Source organism: Rattus rattus, chromosome 18, assembly GCF_011064425.1.
Source record: "Rattus rattus isolate New Zealand chromosome 18, Rrattus_CSIRO_v1, whole genome shotgun sequence".
In the NCBI taxonomy this organism is placed as follows: Eukaryota; Metazoa; Chordata; class Mammalia; order Rodentia; family Muridae; genus Rattus; species Rattus rattus.
Window position 1 is genome coordinate 10,297,745 of NC_046171.1, and position 23,750 is coordinate 10,321,494.

Below are 23,750 nucleotides of genomic sequence, written 5' to 3' on the forward strand. Positions count from 1 at the left end.
TTTTGTTTAACTTAGTTCATGATAGGGGTTGGGATTTAGCATTCAGTGGTAGAGTCTTTGGAAGTTGCCTCAGGAAAAGGCTCCTGGGTTCCAGTTTGGTCCCATTGGGAGTTCCATTGAAGAAAAAAAAAAAGAACAAAACAAAAACAAAACAAAAAAAAAAAACAACTTAGTTCATGATTCTGATACTTCAAAACTTTTTAATACAATTCTATCCAGTACTTGTATCATGTAATTCTAACTCCACAATCTGTATAGTCAACCATATTTCCCTTCCTGGGTGACTTACAACATTCTTCAAGTGCCTGCTAGATGTATCCTTCAACCACAAACTGTCACTTTCCAAAACTACTGCCAGCTACTGAAAAATTTTGGGATCTCATAATCACTGTCTCCTAGTCATTTTTACCTCAACAGCTTCTGTACTCTGTGTTACAGTCACTCAAGTTTCATCAATTCCCTTGACAATGTATTTTTTCTTTTTTGTTTTTAAATATGGTTGTAATTGAAATAGAATGACATCACTCTCCTTCATCCCCTTCCTTCATTCCAATGGTTCTCAACCAGAGAGTTGGTGACTCCTTGAAGTTGCATGTTAGATATCCTGCATACCATATATTTACATTATGATTCATAACAATAGCAAAATCAGAGTTATCAGCTATTCTAAGGTTGGCAGTCAAAAACCCACATGAGGAACTATATTAAAAAGAGTCACAGCTTTAGGAAGGATGAGAACCACTGCTTCAGCCCTTTCCAATTTACCCTCCCTTAAATTCCTTCCAGGTCCCTTCTTGACTCTCAACTTGATAACCATTTTTCTCTGATTATTATTGTTAAATACATATGTATGCATATATATATGTGTGTAAGTATATGTAAGTTTATAAATTCACATATATAATATCTTCTAAGTACATTTTTGTTTTTTATGTATATATGATTTCTGGGCTGACACCCTGCATTGGAAAACCAATGAGTGGATTTATTCCTGGAGGACTCTAATTCTTCTTCCTCCAACAGTTATCAGCTGTCCATAGTTCTTTGTCTAGTGGTGAGAACCCACACTTATTTCCCCCTTGTATGTTGATATTGCCACTGTTCCTGTCTTATTTATGGAGACATTTCTAGGGGTCACATTTTCACAATGTACTACCTGGTTTTCCACCTCCTTCTGAGCTGCTCCCTGAACCTTAGAGGCAGGAGCTGTAATGTAAATATATCCACTGGATCTGGGATTCCTGTGGTCAGTTGATTTCTATTCTATATTCAGATGTGATTTTCTGTAATGGTCTCTAGTGGTTAAAATATATTTGGGCCAAAGAGTGGGACTATGAGGAAGTGTGGCCTTGCTGGAGGAACTGTGTCAATGTGGGGTGGGCTTTGAGACCCTTCTTCTAGTTAAGTGTGAGACAGCTCCTATCTGCATTCAGATCAAGGTGTAGCACTCCTAGTCCTCCAGCATTATGCCTGTCTGTACACTGCCATGCTTCCTGCCATGATGAAAATGGACTAAACCTCTGACCCTGTATGCCAGCCCCAGTTAAATACTGCTCTTTATGTAAGTTGCCTTGGTCATGGTGTCACTTCACAGCATTAGCAACCATAACTAAGTCTCCATTTGCTGTAAAAAGAGGCTCTTTTTTTTTAATGAAGAGTAGTGGCTACACTTATCTACAGGTATAAGGATAAGATTTTGAATGTAGTAAGGAGTTATGTTGGTTTACCACAGTGGCCACAATAGATTTTTACTAAGGTCTATGACCTCACTAGCCCTGGTAAGCTGGCTAGGTTTCCAATACAAGGTTTGACATTCCTCCTGATGAGTAGATTATAAGTCCAATTAAACAGCATTTGGTTGCCACCAATATGTGAGTACCACACTTATGGCACCTTAGTCTTTCCCTGTTGGCCACTGCTGTGCAACAGTAAAAAGAACTGGAGGCTGGAGCTGGGGCAGGAGCAGAACAGAAAGGCCATCTGAGAGCTACATGCTTGATAGGAGGTGGCCTGGGAGAAAGGCCAAGTTGGGACAATTAGCTTAAGAGATTGCCCCAGAGAATATGCTAAAACCGTATATTATACAGATGTTTCCATTTTAAACCCCAAGCATGACCCCCTCTCCTTAAAAACACCATCAGTACAGGAATATGGAGGCTGGCTGTCTCAGCTGATATTCAGTATGTGCTAGAATCCTGAAGAAGTAGGTTCTAATGCCAGTGGAGGAATAGACATTTGAGCATTTCAACACCTGCCCTGAGTAACACACTTCCTCCAACAAGGGCTTCCTCCTCCTCCTCCTCCTTCTCCTTCCTCTCCTCCTCCTCCTTTTCCTCCTCCTCTCTACTTTCTATTCAAGACAGGATTTCTCTGTGTGGCCCTGGCTATCTTGGAACTTGCTCTCCACACAAGACTGGCCTTCATTTGGGACATCTACCTGCCTCCACCTCCTGAGTGCTGGGATTAAAGAGATGTAGTGCCACAACCTGGACAAGGCCTATTATCTGAATCCTTTTCAAATAGTTCTGATACACTGGGGGTTGGGGACAAAACCAAGATAGTAGGGGACAAGCGGTTCCCTCCCTTCTCTTTTGACCAGGAGCCCAAGCTTGCAAAAGCCCTCATAGAACACTGAATAAAGCCAGTTCTAAGTTCTGGATTTTAAAGTACTCAACTGGACTCAAGACCATGTGGATGCATGAGGCGTTACCTGTCTGGGCCAGTGTTATGGTGAATCATCTTTGGAGTTATGCACACAGCTGTGACTACTCCATCTCCCTGTGTCTAATGTCATTTGCCAGTTCTGTGATTTCCTCTAGGCATTAAAACTTTCACCTTCCAATGATTGTGCCAGCTTGGATCACTGGCTTCCTACTCTGCCTGGTATTTTTCTGCTTCATTCTATGTTTTGCCTATGGGCATACATTTTCTATTGTGCTAAGAATGTCAACTGTGGAGGGCAGAACCAGGGACGTTTCTACTTGTCTATGCCACATATCTGTAGTCATTTTTTTTGTTCCTACTGGTGTCTTTGAGTTTCTAAATCCACACTCAATGAATCTCCAATTTCATTAGACTTTATTCTTAGTTTTCATACCTTTCTTACCTCAGCACTTAATCTAGAAATCTATAGCCTGTGAAATGAGGCAATAGACACAGACAGTCCTAAGGAAGATTTTTCTTTTTCTTTTAAATTATTATTATTTTATTATTTATATATTTACATTCCAGTTGTCTCCCCCCCACCCTTTCCCCCCACACTCATTTCTCCTTTCCACAGTTTCCCATCCCATTCCTCATTCCCCTTGCCTCTGATAGGGTTCTCCTCCCACCAGACTTACCCCTTCTCTGGGGCTTCAAGTCTCTTGAGGATTAAATAAAACTCCCATTGAGGCCTGACCAGGCATATCTCTGCTATATTTGTGCCAGGGGCCTCTGACCAGCCAGTGATGGCTCAGTCTCTGGGAGCTCCCTGGGGTCTGGGTTAGTTGAGACTGTTGGTTTTCCTATGGGTTCCTTCTCCCCTTCTGCTTCTTCAATCCTTTCCCTAATTCAACCATAGTGGTCCTTGACTTCAATCCCATGGTTGGGTCTAAGTATCTGCTTTTGAGTCAGTCAGCTGCTGGTAGGGCTTCTCAGAGGACAGCCATGCCAGGCTCCTGTCTGTAAGCATATCATAGCTTCAGTAACAGTGTCAGGTCTAGGTGCCCCCACCCCTGCCGTGAGATGGATTCCAAGTTGGAAAGGTCACTGGGCAGCCTTTTCCTAAGTCTCTATGGTTCTTTTAGACAGAAACAATTTTGTTCAGAAATTTTGACTGTGGGTTAGTAAACCTGTCCCTCAGTTTGAGGCTTTGTCTATCTACTGACGGTCGGCTCTTAGTTCCTCTCCCTAGTGTTGGTCATTTTGGCTAAGGTCACCCCTTAGAGTCTCTCACCTCCCAGGTCTGTGTCTAGAGAGTCCTCCACCTCCCACTCCCCGAGGCTGCTTATTACCATTCATGCTCTTGGCCCTCTTGTCCCTGTGTCATAACTGATCGTGTTCCCCTTTCCTCTTCCTCTCCCCTCTCCCATCCAGGTTTCTCCCTCCCTCTGTCTCCCAGGATTATTTTATTCCTTCTTTTAAGTGGGACTGAAGCATCCTTATTTGGGCCTTTGAGTTTTTCAAAGAAAAACTTAATTCTTTCAGAAAAACAACAGAATCAATTAAAGCTAGAACAGCTAGTCAGATAGCTCAATGGGTAATTGCAAACAAGCCTGTCCTGCTGAGTGAAATTCCTTCAACCCACATAGTGGGAGAAGAGAACAAGCTCTTAAAACTTGTCCCCTGACCTACACATTTTGTAGCTTAAGTACACACAAACACATACATATATACATGCATAATAAATAAATAATTTTAATTAAATATAAACAAATGAACAAAATCTTTGTTGTGAGTAGACTCTTAAATGAGGAAAAGGAGATTAGAGTTATGTTTGTAAACTCTTGTAAATACAGTAGCTTAAAATCTCACAAGCTAGATGTGTGTGTGTGTGTGTGTGTGTGTGTGTGTGTGTGTGTGTGTGTGTGTGTAGGGGGGTTAATTTTCTCCAACTTTAAAGAACCCAACTTGATTCCTCTTCTCGGATTTTTTTTTTTTTTTAAATCAGAGGCATGAATGGAATTTGAAATTACATTTATCACTTTCCTGTGCTAGGAGGATAAAGAGCCTCGCCTCACATACCTCTTTGGGAAGAGGGCAACTAGACTGAAGCATAAATGTGGGAGGCAGTGAGACCTACCACCTGAGGCTGCCATTGAGACCAGAGGAAACTCTCATTACAAGCCCTTACCTTCCCTCTTCAAAATGAATCACTGAAAACATTTTTACCATTTCCTCTTGTAATTCTATTCCTGGATATGACTGAAAGAATTTCAAGTTAACATATCACATAGACACTTGCATATCAATCTAAAACATTACTCACATTAGGTAAGTTATGGAACAAACCTAAGTGTCTGTCTACAGAAGAAAATGTTATAACACACACACACACACACACACACACACACACATACACACACACATTCAGTTGTAGGAAGAAAAAGTTTATGTTTTGGGCATGAAAATTTAACCATTAGCAATAAGCTCATTAAATCAATTTAGAGAGAACCAACCCAGAAGTGGGGACAATCCTGAGACTGCAGGACAGTTTGCCACTTCTGCCTACGTTTTCCACATCCCTGGCCCAAGAGGAAACTGCATAGTGCCTCTGGATATAGTAATATAGGAGCATTCAACAGCAGGAACCTGCTGGGTCCAGCCTGTGCCTGGAACTGAACTGAATTGGTCACTCAGCTCCCTGCACTCAAATCCCATGGGGCAAGACAGCTGGACCCTCAGAAGTGTGGACACTCCTGAGAACTCAGAGAAGACTATTCTTTGCCCACATTCCTTACCCAAGAGGAAATCACCCAGTGCCATCTGTGCTCCCTGGGCACAGAGACCTAGGAGCAGTCAGGGTCAGGACTCTTCAGGTTTCTGCCAGTGCCAAGAGTTGAAAACTAGTCGCCAGCAGTGCCTACACACCTGAGAGCAGAGGTAAGATCAAATCTTCTGTGCCAAGCAAACCACCTGGTTCAGACCACACAAAACAAGGAGCAGCTGTCTGTTCCCAGAATCAACTGAAAGAAAATAAGTCTACAGGAGTGCTGACCACACAGGCCTCCAGGAGGATCTAGCCACTGTCAGAGACAACAAGACAAGCTAACACCAGAGACAACCTGATGGCAAGAGGCAGGCACAGGAACCTAAGCAACAGAAACCAAGACACCTTGGCATCATCAGAGCCCAGCTCTTTCATCAAAGCAAATACTGGATATCTAAAAACACTGAAAAAGCAAGATTTAGATATAAAATCACATTTTATGATGATTATGGAGGACTTTAAGATGGACATAAATAACTCCCTTAAAGAAATACAGGACAGCAAAAGTAAACAAGTAGAATCCCTTAAAGAGGAAACAAAAAATTCCTTAAAGAATTATAGGAAAACACAACCAAACAGATGATAGAATTGAACAAAACTGTCCAGGATTTAAAAATGGAAATAGAAACAATAAAGAAAGCACAAAGGGAGAAAACCCTGGAGATAAAAACTTAAGAAAGAGATCAGGAGTCATAGATGCAAGCATCAACAACAGAATGCAAGAGATAGAAGAGAAAAATCTCAGGGGCAGAAGATACAATAGAAAACATTGACACAACCATCAAAGATAATGTCAGATACAAAAATATCCTAGCCCAAAACATCCAGGAAATCCAGGCCACAATGAGAAGATCAAACCTAAGGATAATAGGCATAGAAGAGAGTGAAGACTCCCAACTTAAGGGCCAGTAAATATCTTCAAGAATATTATAGAAGAAAACTTCCCTAACCTAAAGAAAGAGATGCTCATAAACATACAAGAAGCCTACAGAACTCCAAAGAGATTGGAGCAGAAAAGAAATTCCTCCCATCACATAATATTCAAAACACCAAATGCACAAAACAAAGAAAGAATATTAAGAGCAGTAAGGGGAAAATGTCAAGAAACATATAAAGGCAGACCTATCAGAATTACACCAGACTTCTCACCAGAGACTATGAAAATCAGAAGATCCTGGGCAGATGTCATACAGACCCTAAGAGAACACAAATGCCAGCACAGACTACTATATCCAGTAAAACTCTCAATTAACATAGATGGAGAAACCAAGATATTCCATGACAAAACTAAATTTGCATAATATCTTTCTCCAAATCCAGTCCTACAAACACAAGGAGAGAAACTACACCCTAGAAAAAGCAAGAAAGTAATCTCCTTGCAACAAATCCAAAAGAAGAGAGACACACAAACAACTCCACCTCTAACAAGGAAAATAATAGGACGCAGCAATCAGTACTTCTTACTCTTTCTTAACATCAATGGACTCAATTCTCCAATCAAAAGACATAGACTAACAGACTGGATGCATAAAGAGGACCCAGCATTTTGCTGCACACAGAAAACACACCTCAGAGACAAAGACAGACACAACCTCAGAGTAAAAGGCTGGAAAACAATTTTCCAAGCAAATGGTACAAAGAAACAAGCTGGAGCAGCTACTCTAACATTGAATAAAGTTGACTTTCAACCAAAAGTCATAAAAAATATGAGGAAGGACACTTCATATTCATCAAAGGAAAAATCCACCAAGATGAACTCTCAATTCTATATATCTATGCTCCAAACACAAGGGCACCTATGTTCATAAAAGGAACCTTGCTAAAGCTCAAAGCACACACACAATAATAGTAGGAAATTTTAACACCCTACTCTTATCAATGGGCAGGTGATAGAAACAGAAACTAAATAGAGACATGGAGAAGCTAACAGAAGTTATGAATTTAATGGATTAACAGATATTTATAGAACATTTCAAACTGAAACAAAAGAATATAACTTCTCATCACCTCATGGTACCTTCTCCAAAATTGAGCATAAAATTGGTCACAAAACAGGCCTCAACAGATTCAAGAAGATTGAAATAATCCCATGCATCCTCTCAGATCTCCACAGACAAAGGCTGGTCTTCGATAACAACAAAAATGACAGGTAGCCCATATATACATGGAAGTTGAACAATGCTCTACTCAATGATAATTTTGTCAAGGAAGCAATAAAGAAATTAAAGACTTTTTAGAATTTAATGAAAATGAAGACACAACATACCCAAACTTATGGGACACAATGAAAGTGATAAGAGGAAAAAATCATATCTCTGAGCGCCTACAAAGATACGAGAGAGCATACACTAGCAGCTTTACAGCACACCTAAAAGCTCTAGAACAAAAGAACAAATACACCTAAGACGAGTAGATGGCAGTAAATAATCAAACTCAGGGCTGAAATCAACCAAGTAGATACAAAAAGAACTACACAATGAACAACAAAAACAGAAGCTGGTTCTTTAATACAATCAACATATTAGATAAACTCTTAGCAAGACTAACCAGAGGTTACAGTGAGAACATCCAAATTAACAAAATCAGAAATGAAAAGGGAGACATAAGAACAGAATCTGAGAAAATTAAAAAAAAAATCATCAAATCCTACTACAAAAAACTGTATTCAACAAAACTGGAAAATCTGGATGAAATTGATAATTTTCTAGACAAATACCAGGTACCAAAGTTAAACCAGGATGAGATAAACCATTTAAACAACTCCATAACCCCTAAAGAAATAGAAGCAGTTAGTAAAAGTCTCCCAACGAAAAAGAGTCCAGGACCAGGTGGGTTTAGTACAGAATTGTATCAGACCATGATAGAAGACCTCATCCTTATACTGTCCAAACTATTCCAAAAAATAGAAACAGATGAAGTACTACCAAATTCCTTCTATGAAGCCACAATTACTCTAATACCTAAACCATAGAATGACCCAACAAAGAAAGAGAATTTAAGACCAATTTCCATTATGAATATCAAAGCAAAAATACTCAATAAAATTCTTGCAAACCATATCCAAGAACACATCAAAATGATCATCCAACACGATCAAGTAGGCTTCATCTTAGGGATGTAGGGGTGGTTCAATACACAAAAATACATCAACGTAATCCACTATATCAACAAACTCAAAGAAAAAACATATGATCATTTCATTAGATACTCAGAAAGCATTTGACAAAATTCAATACCCCTTCACTATAAAAGTCCTTGAGGGATTAGGAATTCAAGGCCCATACCTAAGCATAGTAAAAGCAAAATACAGTAAACCAGTAGCTAACATTAAACTGAATGGAGAGAAAGTTGAAGCAATCCCACTAAAATCAGGGACTAGACAAGGCTGCACACACCCTCCCTACTTATTCAATATAGTACTCAAAATCCTAGACAGAACAATCACACAACAAGAGAAGGTCAAAGGGATAGAAATTGGAAAGGAAGAATTCAAAATATCATTATTTGCAGATGATATGATAGTATACTTAAGTGACCCCAAAAGTTCCACTAGAGAACTACTAAGCTTGAAAAACAATTTTGCAAAGTGGCTGGGTATAAGATGCTCTTCAACAGAGGAGTGGATACAGAAAATGTGGTACATCTACACAATGGAGTATTACTCAGCTATCAAAAACAATGACTTTATGAAATTCATAGGCAAATGGATGGAACTGGAAAATATCATCCTGAGTGAGGTAACCCAATCACAGAAAAACACACATGGTATGCACTCATTGATAAGTGGCTAATAGCCCAAAAGCTTGAATTGCCCTAGATGCACAGAACACATGAAACTCAAGAGGGATGACCAAAGTGCAAATGCTTCACTCCTTCTTTAAAAGGGGGACAAGAATACCCTTGGCAGGGAATAGAGAGGCAAAGATTAAAACAGAGGCAGAAGGAACACTCATTCGGAGCCTGCCCCACATGTGGCCGATACTTATACAGCCACCCAATTAGATAAGATGGATGAAGCAAAGAAGTGCAGGCCGACAGGAACCAGATGTAGATGTCTCCTGAGAGACACAGCAAGAATACAGCAAATACATAGGCGAATGCCAGCTGCATACCACTGAACTGAGAACGGGATCCCTGTTGAAGGAATCAGAGAAAGGACTGGAAGAGCTTGAAGGGGCTTGAGACCCCATATGAACAACAATGCCAACCAACCAGAGCTTCCAGGGACTAAGCCACTACCCAAAGACTATACATGGACTGACCCTGGGCTCCAACCTCATAGGTAGCAATGAATAGCCTAGTAAGAGCACCAGTGGAAGGGGAAGCCCTTGGTCCTGCCAAGACTGAACCCCCATTGAACGTGATTGTTGGGGGGAGGGCGGTAATGGGGGGAGAATGGGGAGGGGAACACCCATATAAAAGGGGAGGGAGAGAGGTTAGGGGAAATTGGCCCAGAAACCGGCAAGGGGAATAACAATCAAAATGTAAATAAGAAATACTCAAGTTAATAAAGATGGAAAAAAAAAAGAATTGAAAAATGGGACCTCATAAAACTGCAAAGCTTCTGTAAGTCAAAGGCCACTATTATTAGGACAAAATGGCAATCAACAGATTGGGAAAAGACCTTTACCAAATCTACATCTGATAGCAGGTTAATATCCAAAGTATACAAAGACCTCAGGAAGTTAGACTCCCGAGAGCCAAGTATCCCTAGTAAAAATGGGGTGTAGAACTAAATGAAGAATTCTCAGCTGAGGAATATTGAATGGCTGAGAAGTATCTAAAGAAATGCTCAACATCCTTTGTCATACAGGAAATGCAAATCGCAACAACCATGAGATTCTACCTCATACCAGTCAGAATGGCTAAGGTAGAAAACTCAGGTGACAGCAGATGCTTGCCAGGATGTGGAGAAAGAGGATCACTCCTCCATTGTTGGTGGGATTGCAGACTGGTACAACCACTTTGGAAATCAGTCTGAAGGTTCCTCAGAAAATTGGGCATTGCAGTACCTTACAACCCAGCTATACCTCTCCTGGGCATTTACCCAAATGATGCTCCAACATACAACAAAGACAACTGCTCCATTATGTTTATAGCAGCCTTAATTTTAATAGCCACAAGGTGAAAAGTACCCAGATGGCCTCCAACAGAGGAATGGATACAGAAAATGTGGTACATCTACATAATGGAGAACTACTCAGCAGTCAAAAACAATGACTTCATGAAATTCACAGGCAAATGGATTGAACTAGAAAATATCATCGTGAGTGAGGTAACCCAATCACAGAAAGGCACACATGGTATGCACTTACTGATAAGTGGATATTAGCCCAAAAGCTCAAATTACCCAAGGTACAATCCACAGACCACAGCAAGCTCAAGAAGAAGAATGACTAAAATGCAGATGCTTCACTTATTCTTAAAAGGGCAAATAAATTCAAAAGCATCAGAATCCATTTCTTTGAAAAATTTAAAAAAGGCGATCACAATTTTTTGAACAAGGAAGCTCTGATTCTGTGGCTCCTGATCTTCCGGTTCCAACCCTCAGTGCCCTGAGTCGCTGGGCTTGGGATCAAGAGGAGGAGAGACGGTGGCAGAAAGAGCAAGATCGACTACTGCAGGAAAAATACCAACGTGAGCAGGAGAAGCTGAGGGAAGAGTGGCAGAGAGCTCAGCAGGAGGCGGAGAGAGAGAATTCCAAGTACCTGGATGAGGAGCTGATGGTCCTAAATTCCAACAGCATTTCCCTGACCTCCTGGGAGTCTGTGACTGCCTCCTGGGAACCCAGCTGGAGTGAAGGGTCCAAGTCTCTGGACAGGGAAGGCACCGGAGCCGGAGACGAGGACCGGGGACAGCTGGAAGACGATGCTGTGTATGAGGACCAAAGTCAGAAGCTGCAGGAAAGGCTCATGCTTGAGCAAGAGAAGAAAAGGAAGGAGCAAGAAGCTCAGGAAGAGGAGTTCCGGAAGCAGCGGGAGGCTAAGGCCCAAGCTCAGGCTGAGGCAGAAGCCCAGGTCAGGGCAGAGGCTCAGGCCCCGGCAGAGGCCCAGGCCCAGGCCGAGGCTGAGGCTCGAAAACGAGCTGAAGCACAGAAGCTCCAGGCAGAGAGGGGACGAGAAACTTCGGTCAAAATATACCAGTACCGGAGGCCTATTGATTCCTACGATCTACCAAAGAGAGAAGAAGAATCTTCAGGGCTGCTTCCAATTGACAGGAGTAAATCAAGGTCTACTACAGAGTTAAATGACCCCCTCATAGAGAAGAATGGAAGCAGAAAATATTCAGATCGAATTGGGACCACTAGCTTTTCACAAAGGAGTTCTAAGAAGGATCAAGGCCCCTCGGAAGCAGAGCTGGAGAGACAGCAAATCCTTCAGGGAATGAGGAAGAAAACATCTCTCCGCAATGACAACAGCTGGATCTGACAGCGCAGTGCCAGTGTAAACAAGGAGCCCATCTGCCTGACTGGGATCATGAGAAGAGGGGAGTCTCTGGACAATCTGGATTCCCAGTGGCCAGGATCTTGGAGGCAGTCCCCCTGGCACAGCCAGCCTGCAGGAGTCTACGTGTCTTCCTCTGTTCAAGACTTTAGTCGCCTGCCACCACAGCTGTTGTCCACATCAAACCGTGCCTACATGCGGAACCCATCCTCTGTGGTACCGCCTCCAGCTGGCTCGGTGAAGACCTCCCCGGGGTCTCCCTCTCCACGCAGCCATTCTCCTTCGATGTCATAGTCAGGCTCTCAGCTACGTAACAGGTCAGTGTGTGGGAAGCGTGTGTTTCTCCTACTGTAATAGCATTCTGGGCAAAGGAGCCGCCATGATCATCGAGACTCTGGGTCTTTGTTATCATTTACATTGTTTTAAGTGTGTCTCCTGTGAGCGTGACCTCGGAGGCTCTTCCTCAGGAGCCGAAGTCAGAATCTGAAACCACCAACTGTACTGCAATGACTGCTATCTCCGATTCAAATCTGGACGGCCAGCCGCCATGTGACGTAAGCCTCCACTCAAAAGCACTGTTGCAGGTAGAAGAGGAGACGGTGGTCACTGAGGCAGAACTATAAAAAATGGTGTATGTCCATTCAGAGCCTGCCCCACATGTGGCCCATGCATATACAGCCATCCAATTAGACAAGATGGATGAAGCAAAGAAGTGCAGGCCGACAGGAGCCGGATGTAGATCTCTCCCGAGAGACACAGCCAGAATACAGCAAATACACAGGCGAATGCCAGCAGCAAACCACTGAATTGAGAATAGGACCCCTGTTGAAGGAATCAGAGAAAGAACTGGAAGAGCTTGAAGGGGCTCGAGACCCCATATGTACAACAATGCCAAGCAACCAGAGCTTCCAGGGACTAAGCCACTACCTAAAGGCTATACATGGACTGACCCTGGACTCTGACCTCATAGGTAGCAATGAATATCCTAGTAAGAGCACCAGTGGAAGGGGAAGCCCTGGGTCCTGTTAAGACTGAACCCCCAGTGAACTAGATTGTTGGGGGGAGGGCGGCAAGGGGGGGAAGATGGGGAGGGGAACACCCATAAAGAAGGGGAGGGAGGAGGGGGATGTTTGCCCGGAAACCGGGAAAGGGAATAACACTCGAAATGTATAAAAAAAAAAAAGAAATACTCAAGTTAATAAAAAAAAAGAAAAAAATGGTGTATGTTTTTTTAAAAAAAATGAATAATCTTTGCCTCGTTAGATGACATAGGAACACTGTAGTGTTGGTAGGACCTGTATTTTTGTTGTTTCTTTATAAGAAGGTAATTATGTGGGAAGGAGGGGGAAGAGTGCAGTATTTACCTTTTGAACTCAGCATCCTAAAAGCACAAGTGGGAAACAAAACAAAACTCAAGAGCTTAAAAACATAATACTTCTCATGCTGATGATCTGATGATCTAGTTTGACTCTTAAGTGGTTTTTCGAAGAGGGTATTTTGTTTCAATTTTTTTAAGTTCTTAAACGTTATTTGAAATAGTTAATATAAATATGTAATTGTGTTTGTCTATTATAATGTATTCTAAGTTAATGTGGAACCATATGAAAAATTTTCACCTAAATCCACCCATAAATTTGCTCTTTGTGGTTTTCTTTACCCAGAAATAATCCAGCTGAAAAGTGATTTTGCTTATGTAATGTTTTATTTGCTTGAGGAGGGCACTCTGTTTTCTTTACAAGGACTGTTGTGGCTAAGCAAATGCCAGTAGAAAAGCTGTTTATTTTCAATAATGAAAAATAATCGTGGTTTGTATACCGGTAATTTCCTCCAGAAACTAGTGAGTGTCTCTGTTCAGTTGCCTTTGTAAAAGGGTGAATAAAAATATTCACAGGAGAGAATATGGAGGCAACGTTTGGAGCATAGTCTGAAGGAACAGCCATTCAGAGCCTGCCCCACATGTGGTATATATATATATATATATATATATATATATATATATATATATATATATATATATATATATATATATACAGCCACCAAAACTAGATAAGGTGGATGAAGCAAAGAAGTGCAGTCTGACAGGAACCGGATGTAGATCTCTCCTGAGAGACACAGTCAGAGCATGTCATATACAGAGGAGAATCCTAGCAGCAAACCACTGAACTGAGAACAAGACCCCTGTTGGAGGAGTTAGAGAAAGGATTCAAAGAGTTGAAGGGGCTTGCAACCCCATAAGAACAGCAGTGCCAACCAACCAGAGCTCCCACTACCACAAAGACTATACATGAATTGACCCATGGCTCTAACTGCATATGTAGCAGAGCAAGGTCTTGTTGGGCACCAATGGAAGGAGAGAAGCCCTTGGTCCTGCCAAGGTTGGACCCTCAGTGTAGGGGAATGTTGGGGGACTGGGAAGGGAGAGGATGTGGTGTGGAATACCTTTGCAGATGAAGGGGAGGGTAATTGGATAAGGGGCTTATATCCAGGAAACTGGGAATGTGAATAACATTTGAAACATAAATAAGAAATGAGAGAGAGAGAGAGAGAGAGAGAGAGAGAGAGAGAGAGAGAGAGAGAGACTTGTGGTCCCTAGATTATATCTACATTTTATAAAGACACAGAAAATCAAGTGTGCACGTATGACAAGAAATAGAAGCAAAACTCTCTAGCCTCTAGAATCAAGAGGAACCAGGAGGAATAATGGAAGAGAACACAGGAAGTTAATAATAGAAATATATGCATGTATAGGGTAGAGGAAGTTCAGTGGTTATCGCCTGCTTAGAAAAATGTTCCTATGTAGCTTCATACTATATCCAGTGAGTAAATTCTACTTGGAAAGTATGTAAAAATAATATGTATAGGTTAAAGAGAACTATAAGCTAGATTCCAGTGTGCCTGATTAAGTCATTAAATACAAAGATAACTTGTAGTAACTTGGACTTTAACATAGCAGATGGAAAATTGTTCAAGTGACAAATGTAAAAGTTACAACATTTGGAGGACTAACTGAAAATAAACATGAAGGGTCCTATGCTAAAAGTACTACTAAAAACTTCAAGATGGTGTCCACAAAGCAGTTGCCAAAATGGGTCTTAGCCTATGGATCTTACAGAGCAGATGCCCATGTAGCTTGTGAAAAATAGAGAACCACAGAGGAATTGACCGAAATCTTACCTTCCTCTTGCACGTGGGGAAAATTTACCATGTTTATTTTCATACACATTCAACTCAGTACCAGGGGATGAGCTCCCTTGGGGTTTATATGTCTCTAGATCTGTCTCATTAAAACACCAGAAGAATTGTTGGTGGCAAAGGGGATTCTGGAGATGAAATGTAGGTTAGAACAATAACATGAAATGTCCCTTCCAGTATTTTACAACCTTTGTCATTTGTGTACCTAAACCTGAGAATTTTTGTCACTTGTGCTGGAAACAATCGGCCAGGTAAGAGAATGAATTAGGGGTAAACTTGGAAATTTCCTGTTCTTTAGGGGGTGATCTGTCTGCAACATTAAAACTCAATATTCTCAGTTCAGAGTTAGTTCCCTGTCTTGAGATGGACTCTTCACTATGTTTGAGTATTGTGAAGACTGTTTGTTTTCTCTATTATGTTACCACAACTCACTTTCATTAATCATCATGATTTCTTTTTTTTTCATCTTTGTTGTTTTTTATTGGATATTTTATGTATTTACATTTTAAATAGTACCCACTTTGCTGGTTTCCCATTTGCAAACCCCCTATTTCATGCCTTTCCCCTTGCTTCCTCCTCCCACCTACCCACTCCCACCTCACCTTCCTGGCATTCCCCTATACTGGGAAATGAAGCCTTCTCAGGTCCAAGAGCCTCTCCTCCTACTGATGCTAGACAATACCATCCTCTGCTACATATGCAGCTGGAGTCATGGGTCCTCCCTCTGTGTGTACTCTGGTTAGTGGTTTAGTCCCTAGGATCTCTGGGGGGTCTGGTTGGTTGATATTGTTGTTCTTCCTATGGGGTTGCAAACCCCTTCACCTCCTTAAGTTCTTTTTTTTTTTTTTATTAACTTGAGTATTCCTTATATACATTTCGAGTGTTATTCCCTTTCCCGGTTTCCGGGCAAACATCCCTCTAATCCCTCCCCCTCCCCTTCTTTATGGGTTTTCCCCTCCCCATCCTCCCCCCATTGCTGCCCTCCCCCCAACAATCTAGTTCACTGGGGGTTCAGTCTTAGCAGGACCCAGGGCTTCCCCTTCCACTGGTGATCTTACTAGGATATTCAATGCTACCTATGAGGTCAGAGTCCAGGGACAGTCCATGTATAGTCTTTAGGTGGTAGATTAGTCCCTGGAAGCTCTGGTTGCTTGGCATTGTTGTTCATATGGGGTCTAGAGCCCCTTCAAACTTTCCAGTTCTTTCTCAATCATCATGATTTCTTAAGCACTCGCTAAAACCAACCTGAAATTCACACATATTCAAAGTGCTGAACAGAATCGGTAGGACTGACCATTCCAATTGCTGTTTTTCTTTAACAATTTGTTAAATGCATTTTTTGGTACATATTTTTAAACTGCTTGGTTTTCTAGCCCAAAGATTCACAAATTAACTGACTCAAAGGTGTTGATTTTTAACAAGAACATTTGTTGTGTTTATAAACAGAAATATGCATGATTATTAAAGAAACTGCCCTCAGTTCATTGAAGGCAACCCTTTAGAGTAAGACCCTCTGATTCTATCATTTCTCAGACTGTGTTCCAGGTATAAAGCTTAGAATATTTTGGAAACATAACAAGTTTTATATAGTTCATTAACTGTTCTTTTTTAAATGGACAAATAGTTTTGTTCATTCGGCAATGTCTCACACCTTAAGTGGTTCCTCCTTTGTAGGTGTCTGCATTTGTCTAACTCCTGTGCAGCTTGGGGAGTTCTCTCTGTGCATCCTAGCAACACGGCACTCTACACATTGATTCTCATTCTTTTTTGTACACAGAGTGAATCCAGTGCATCTTTAAATGACAGAAACCAGAAGAGCTACTTCTTATAGCCATGTCTGCTCCTACCAGTGTATCTCAGGGAGGCAAATCAGGTACTTTTCTAATATTGAGGATAAAAGCAGTTTAAAAAGTTATCTTTCTTTCAGTTAAGTTCTGTGTGTTCAATTAAATAGGAAACCTTTTTCAAACAATATATTCTGCAAAAGGTTTAACATTCATTAAAAACAATTCAATTTTGATTATGCAAGTAAAATAAATTATTCATTTCTTTAGGTGAAAACAAGCCTTCATTTAATAGGAAAGAATGACAGGAATTAATTTCTTAGAGAGGAAGCAATGTTAAAATGAGATCAGATCCACCATGGAAACTTTAGAGTGGCATGATTTACTGTAACCTGATTTTGAGAAGATAAAACACAAGAAAGTTACTTACCCATGGTCCTATGAGTGGTACAAGAAGAGAGACACTTAAACCTCTTCAATATTTGAAGAATGAGTTTAAATAGGTAACAGAGAAGTCAAGATTTCAAAGACACTAATGCCATAGGTTTTTGTAGTTCCTTCTGATGAACTGAGGGAAAAGACTGATAGGCCCACAGAGCAGACATATTCAGATAATCTGGGCCCTGGAAAAGACTTTCTTTAGTTTAAGAATTGCCAGGAGGGTAGAAAAGTAATGAAGTATAATTTACAATATAAAAAGTGTCTTAAGTCAGCATAGTAGCATACCTGTAACACCATAACTCAAGAAACTGAGGGAGGAGACTGAGTAATGGTGGGTACAATTTGAGACTGTCAAAGGACATCTTAGGGATCTATTTCTAAAGTTATTAATGGTTCAGATTATTGGAAGACATTAAGCCCATTATTTTCTAGAACACTGAAAATGTTATACACATATCTGGTCAGACTCTTGAGATTAATATGGTTATGTTTCTTACCTCATTTGGCTCAACCACAAATAAGAAACAAATCAGTGCAAAGTTGTTTCTATACCTTATACTTTTTTAAGTTGAGGTGGAGTTGCTATGTTATGACAAGTTGTCTATTCTTTCTATTAACTCTGTGACTGAAACAAATTCATCCCTGCCTATTTTCTTCATGTTAAATCCCTTCAAGAGTGTTCTTACCCTTCAGAGTCTGTCTGCCTGGTGGGATAATTTAAAACCTGTTCCCTGTTAGAGACAACTAATGTAATGAAAAGAAAGTTGGATTATTATGTAAATACTCACAGCTACAGAAAATGGTAGGATGGTACCTGTTATGCATCTCCAATAAAAAGACATTGATAATGAAAACTATAATATAGTAAAAGATGTTTGAATAGGTATACACAGCAGAAATTTCGACTTAACATTTAATGGTCTGATAGGCCATATTCACAAGAACTTTGCAGGGTTTTAGAAAACTACTCTCATAAACTGTTTTGGTTGGCATGAAATTATTGCCTAGAAAGACTGATAGACAAGAGTGTTAGTAGTCCACAAATTATCCTATCTCTTCTTTTCAAGTGTTATTGAATCAAACATTAGTCACTGAATTTCTCCTCTTGGGGGTGACAGACATTCAAGAATTAAACCCTATTCTCTTTGTCACGGTCCTTGCCATGTACTTTGTCAATGTGTTTGGGAATGGAGCCATCATGATGATCGTCATCTTAGATCCAAGACTCCACTCACCTATGTACTTCTTCCTGGGAAACCTAGCATGTCTAGATATCTGCTTCTCCACTGTAACAGTGCCAAAGATGCTTGAGAACTTCTTCTCCACAAGCAAAGCAATTTCCTTCTTGGGATGCATAACTCAGCTTCATTTCTTTCACTTCTTGGGTAGCACAGAGGCCCTGCTGCTGACAGTCATGGCATTTGACCGCTTCGTGGCTATCTGCAGACCACTCCACTACCCTTCCATCATGAATCGTCAGGTGTGTATCCAGGTGGCTGTCTCCATCTGGGCCATTCCTTTTCTTCATGCTCTGGTTCACTCCATATTGACATCTCGATTGAATTTTTGTGGTTCCAACCATATCCATCATTTCTTTTGTGATGTTAAACCATTATTGGAGCTGGCCTGTGGAAACACTGAACTCAACAGGTGGCTGCTCAATACTCTCACAGGGACCGTTGCCATTGGCCTCTTCTTTCTGACATTTCTCTCCTATTTCTACATCATCTCCTATCTCTTTCTCAAGACCCATTCCTGCAGCATGCTCCACAAAGCACTGTCCACCTGTGCCTCTCACTTCATGGTTGTTGTTATTTTCTATGCTCCTGTTCTCTTTATCTATATCAATCCTGATTCAGGGAGCTCCCTGGAAAAGGACAGGATCATTGCTGTCATGTACACTGTGGTCACTCCTGCACTCAATCCACTTATCTATACTCTGAGGAACAAGGAAGTGAGGGGTGCTCTGAACAGGAAAATCAGAATACTGCTTTGATTTGAAGAAATCCAGTAAATTATTCTGGAATATTAAAACACCATCAATTCCAAAGTGTGAGTTTTTTAGATTCTGCAATTGTTTCTGATATGTATAACAAAGATGGCCAGGTAAGAAAATAAATATATGAGAAAATGTGGCTCAATTGTACTTAAAATTTCAGTCTATTTATAAGGTGGAAATTGGAACAAACCAGGTACTCCCTATAAAATGCCAACTCTGAATTTGTTTGGTAAATAAGCATCAATGAAACTGACTTGGTGTCCTTTCATATATGTTTGTATGTAAAATCAATTATGTAAATTTATGGGTGCAGATAAAAGGAACTTGTCTTCCATACTGCCATTGTGACTTCAGATTTTATTTTACCTATCCTGACCAATTTCCTCTCTAAGCAACAATAGTTCCCCAAAACATACTTGTTACCATCACCCCTTTATGCAACAGTAATTACCCAAAAATGTAATGGCTCTCGCATTATTTGAAGAAACAAATTTGATTGGTTGGAAAAAATCCCACTTACATTCAATGTCAGCTGACAATGATGGAACACTTTGGGTAGTCCCTAATTCCCATGTTCTGATTGGTTTAAATTATAACTGTAATAAACACGGCTCATCTGCTTGTATGTTTTGTGCTTATAAGTCCTACTTCATAACCTAGTTGGGGCTGCCACAAGAAACAAGGCTCCTGAGTTCTTCTCTGGTGTCCATAATCTATCAGTGACTCTACTTCTGTGGTGGGATTTATAAAAGATTTTGCCATCTCACTAGCCCACTGGTTTATTTTCTTCCTCATAGCACAGAATGGATTAAATGTAATAAAGTATGCCTGAATTGCCCATGTTTTGAATACAGGGATATTAATTGGTATACTTCTCTGTGAGGTTACTTAGTTTCAAATTTCATAATGTGATCAATAAAAATCACTTTAAGAGGCAAACAGGGAATTCAATCCAGTATCTGACACATGCTATGCTTACACTTTACTACTGACGATTCTCCCTATGTCTTTTTCTGTAGTTTTTGTTGTCTTTCGTTTTTGAGAAAATTTCCAGGGTGTTCAATTTTATTGAAAATTTCCAGGGTGTCTTGGAACTGATTGTTGTGTAGGAAGGCTTGAATGTGCTGGTTTAATGGTCAGCCTGTCTAGTGGCTGGGGACACAGCCCTTGTCATTGTCACAATCTATGAGCAAACAAATTAGGAATCTTGGGATTGGATAGATCCAGTTGGATAGATAGTAAAAAACCCTTATTTTTATATCTCCAAGCTTCAAGGAGTTTTCTTTGGAGGTCTTTGGATAGTTGTGGAAATTAGGGTGGGCTAGATTTACTGTGATGTGGCTTATATGTATAAATAAAGCTATATGTGGTCAGAAGAGCAGACTATGCTACAGACAAAAGCTGAATGTAGACTGGTAACAGCAGATCAACCTCTGAGAGGAGGGGAAAGAGTCCCTCTGTGGTACTGTTGTTAGTGGGGTGTGATGGTGATGATAAATAAGGCACTGAGTGACTCTGAATTCCCTGGTGATGCCTGTAAGGGTTCTCATGATGACCTAGCACAAGTCTATCCCTTGTGAACTTGACAGAAAACAATGGATTTTAAGCCATAATATTCCACCATAGCCTCTGAGATCTCACATTCATATAGAAATGTAAATATATCACTTTGGGGCCTTTGAGTTAATCACAGTTAAAGTTGACACAATCTGTAATGGTATGAATACATGATTTTCAAGGAATGACACTGTTTTGGAAGCCTTGGAAACTTTGCAAGGTAGAACATATCTTGAAGAAGTTCGTTTCTAGAGAAGTGCCTTTTATAGTGACTTGGTGTCTGTTTCTCACCTTCTTCTGTTTTTTGTTAGACTATGAAGTAAGAACCTCTTTCATCATTGTTCTTCTGTTATGATATTTGGCTTATATGGCAAAACCAAGAAATAATGTCCTAAACCTTCAGAACTTGCGAGCCAAATAGAATTCATGTTCCTATTCCTCCTTTTCTTTCTTTTCCTGTTTCTCTTCCTGTTCTTCTCCTTCCCTTCCCCCTCTCTCCTCCCCTTCTTCTTTTTCCTCCTCCTCCTGCCTAGGATACTACTTTTGGACTGAATAATCTGTCTCCAGATTTAATAATCCCTCCTAGATCATCACAGATCCTGTTCTGCATCATAGAAACTTTTGTTTTTGGGGCATGGAGGAGGAATCCTGAATCCACATGACAGTACAGAGGAAACAACTAGAAAGGGAATTGTTTTAGTAGTTCAGAATATATACTGAGCTGATAGACAGAAGTAAATAAATATTAGCTACCCTACATTATATAAAGCAAACTATGTTGCTTGTACCTAGGGACATACCATGAAAATTTATTCTCCTTCAAAATGATTCATTCCCCATTTTATCTTCAGTGAGTTGTAGCATATATAATTTGGATTGATTTATTACATGTGTGCAAGCTTCTTTATTGTGGTCACACCTTGTCCTTCAAGAAAAGAATCCTTCACAATTTCTGTTAAAATAAGTCTTATCTTTTATTATCAGACCAGTAGCCTCTTCTTCTTAATGGTTTCTTAGGAGGAGGACCGACTCTTCTCCTAACTGCCTGAAAGCCAGTCTTCTGTTTGACTTCAGAAAAAGATGTAAAACTCTCAGCTCCTCCTGCACCATGTCTGCCTGGGTGCTGCCATGCTCCTTCCTTGATGATAATGGACTAAATCTCCAAACCTGTAAACTGGGCCCAATTAAATGTTGTCCTTTATAAGAATTGCCTTGGTTATAGTGTCTGTTCACAGCAGTGGAAACCCTAAGACAGAATTTGGTACCAGCAACTGGGCTATTGCTGTGATAGGTCTAATCACGTTTTTTGTGGGAAGAATGTGGATTATCGGACTTTGGAATTGAAAAACAACAGAATGCTTTAAGTGGGGCTTAGTGGGCTATCCTAACTGAATATGGAAAACTTTGTTGCTGAAGTTAATTCGAACCGTGGAATCCTGGCTCTAGAAGTTTCAGAGGAGAAGAATTTCAATATGTGGCTGACAGACTGTTCTTGTGATATTTCGGTGAAGAATGTGGCTGCTTTTTGCTCTTGTCCAAAGAGACTGCCTGAAGCTAAGGTAAAGACAGTCTAGTTAATTGCATTGACAAAGGGAGTCTGAAAACAGTCTAGTTCAGACTCTGTGCCATGGTTTAGTGCCAAGATTGTTTTGACTAGGCACAGCAAGCTTAGTAAGAAAAAAGAACAAAATGTATGTTTCAAAGGATAAAAGGGCACAAGGATCTAGCTAAATCCCATCTATGTACAAGTAGATAAGCAGGGAGGTAAAGGAGGTTAATGGAGTGGTGACCTCAGGGCAAGATCATATCCAGCTAAACTTACTTTTTATGCTTTTGCAGTTGAACAAATGACTTGTTTATTGTTTGTATTTGAACTTTTAATCTGGATTGACATGGAGAAGCACAACTGTGTTCCAGATTAAGACTGGAAGATACTGGCTTCTGATGTGGATCTGAGGATTAGTGGCTATGAAAAGCATAGGTACAGGCTTCGTAGACCAACCACACCTTTAATCCCAGAACTCAGAAGACAGAATAATGCAAATCTCTGTGTTGAAGGTGAATCTATGGAGGAAATTCCATGACAAACCAAGCTTAGGCAGTGAATTAGTTGGAAAACAGAAAGCTGGTGACAATGTAATAGAGCAAGGGGCATGTTTCGGCAGAACACAGCAGCTTCAGTCATGTGGCTCTGGCTTTAGTGTCCAGAATAGAAGGGACTTGGTTCTGGTCTGTGCCCAGGACTGAACTGAACTGGTTAAACAGCTCCCTGCACCCAAATCCCATGGGGGAGAGAGCTGGACCCTCAGAAGTGCAGACACTCCTAAGAAATCAGAGGAGACTACTCTCTGCCCACATTCCTGACCCAAGAGGGAATTGTTTAGTGCCAACTGTGCCCCCTGGGTGCAAGGACCTAGGAGCAATTAGGGGCAAGACCCTTCTGATTCCTGCCCTTGCCTAGAGCTGAAAGACATTCACCAGGAGCACCTACACACCTGAGATCAGAGCACCTGTTACCAGAAAAGGCTTAAAGAAAACAGAATAACAGTTCTACAGGAGTGCTGATACAGAGGCCTACAGGAGGGTCAAGCCACTCTCAGAAACAGCAAGACAAGCTAACACAAGAGACAACCCAATGGCAAGAGGCAAGCACAGGAATATAAGGAACAAAATCCAAGACTCCTTGGCATCATCAGAACCCAGTTCTCCCACCAAAGAAAATACTGGATATCCAAACACACCAGAAAAGCAAGATTTAGATTTAAAATAATATTTTATGATAACGATGGAGGACTTTAAGAAGGACATAAATAACTTACTTAAAGAAATGCAGGACAGCACAAGTTAACAAGTAGAAACCGTTA

The 23,750-nt window shown here is 40.6% G+C and overlaps 1 protein-coding gene and 1 pseudogene across 1 annotated transcript; both read left to right on the plus strand.

Moving 5' to 3' along the window:
- The first annotated feature begins 10,862 nt into the window (after positions 1-10,862).
- Positions 10,863-12,546, plus strand: LOC116887622 (annotated as a pseudogene).
- Positions 12,547-16,938: 4,392 nt separating this feature from the next.
- On the plus strand, positions 16,939-19,326 carry LOC116887624 (olfactory receptor 12D2-like). The gene is made up of 3 exons (XM_032889226.1): positions 16,939-16,978; positions 18,398-18,980; positions 19,092-19,326. Exons 1-3 carry the CDS (start codon positions 16,939-16,941, stop codon positions 19,324-19,326), a joined length of 858 nt encoding a protein of 285 aa, XP_032745117.1.
- Positions 19,327-23,750: the final 4,424 nt, after the last annotated feature.

Excerpts from the sequence above, each read along its gene's own strand:
- LOC116887624 (XM_032889226.1), top strand. The coding sequence starts at position 16,939 with ATGTCTGCTCCTACCAGTGTATCTCAGGGAGGCAAATCAG. Across the intron at positions 16,979-18,397 it reads ATCTCAGGGAGGCAAATCAG|TGTTATTGAATCAAACATTA; the intron begins GTACTTTTCTAA and ends CTTCTTTTCAAG. Across the intron at positions 18,981-19,091 it reads GGAAACACTGAACTCAACAG|CATGCTCCACAAAGCACTGT; the intron begins GTGGCTGCTCAA and ends CCATTCCTGCAG.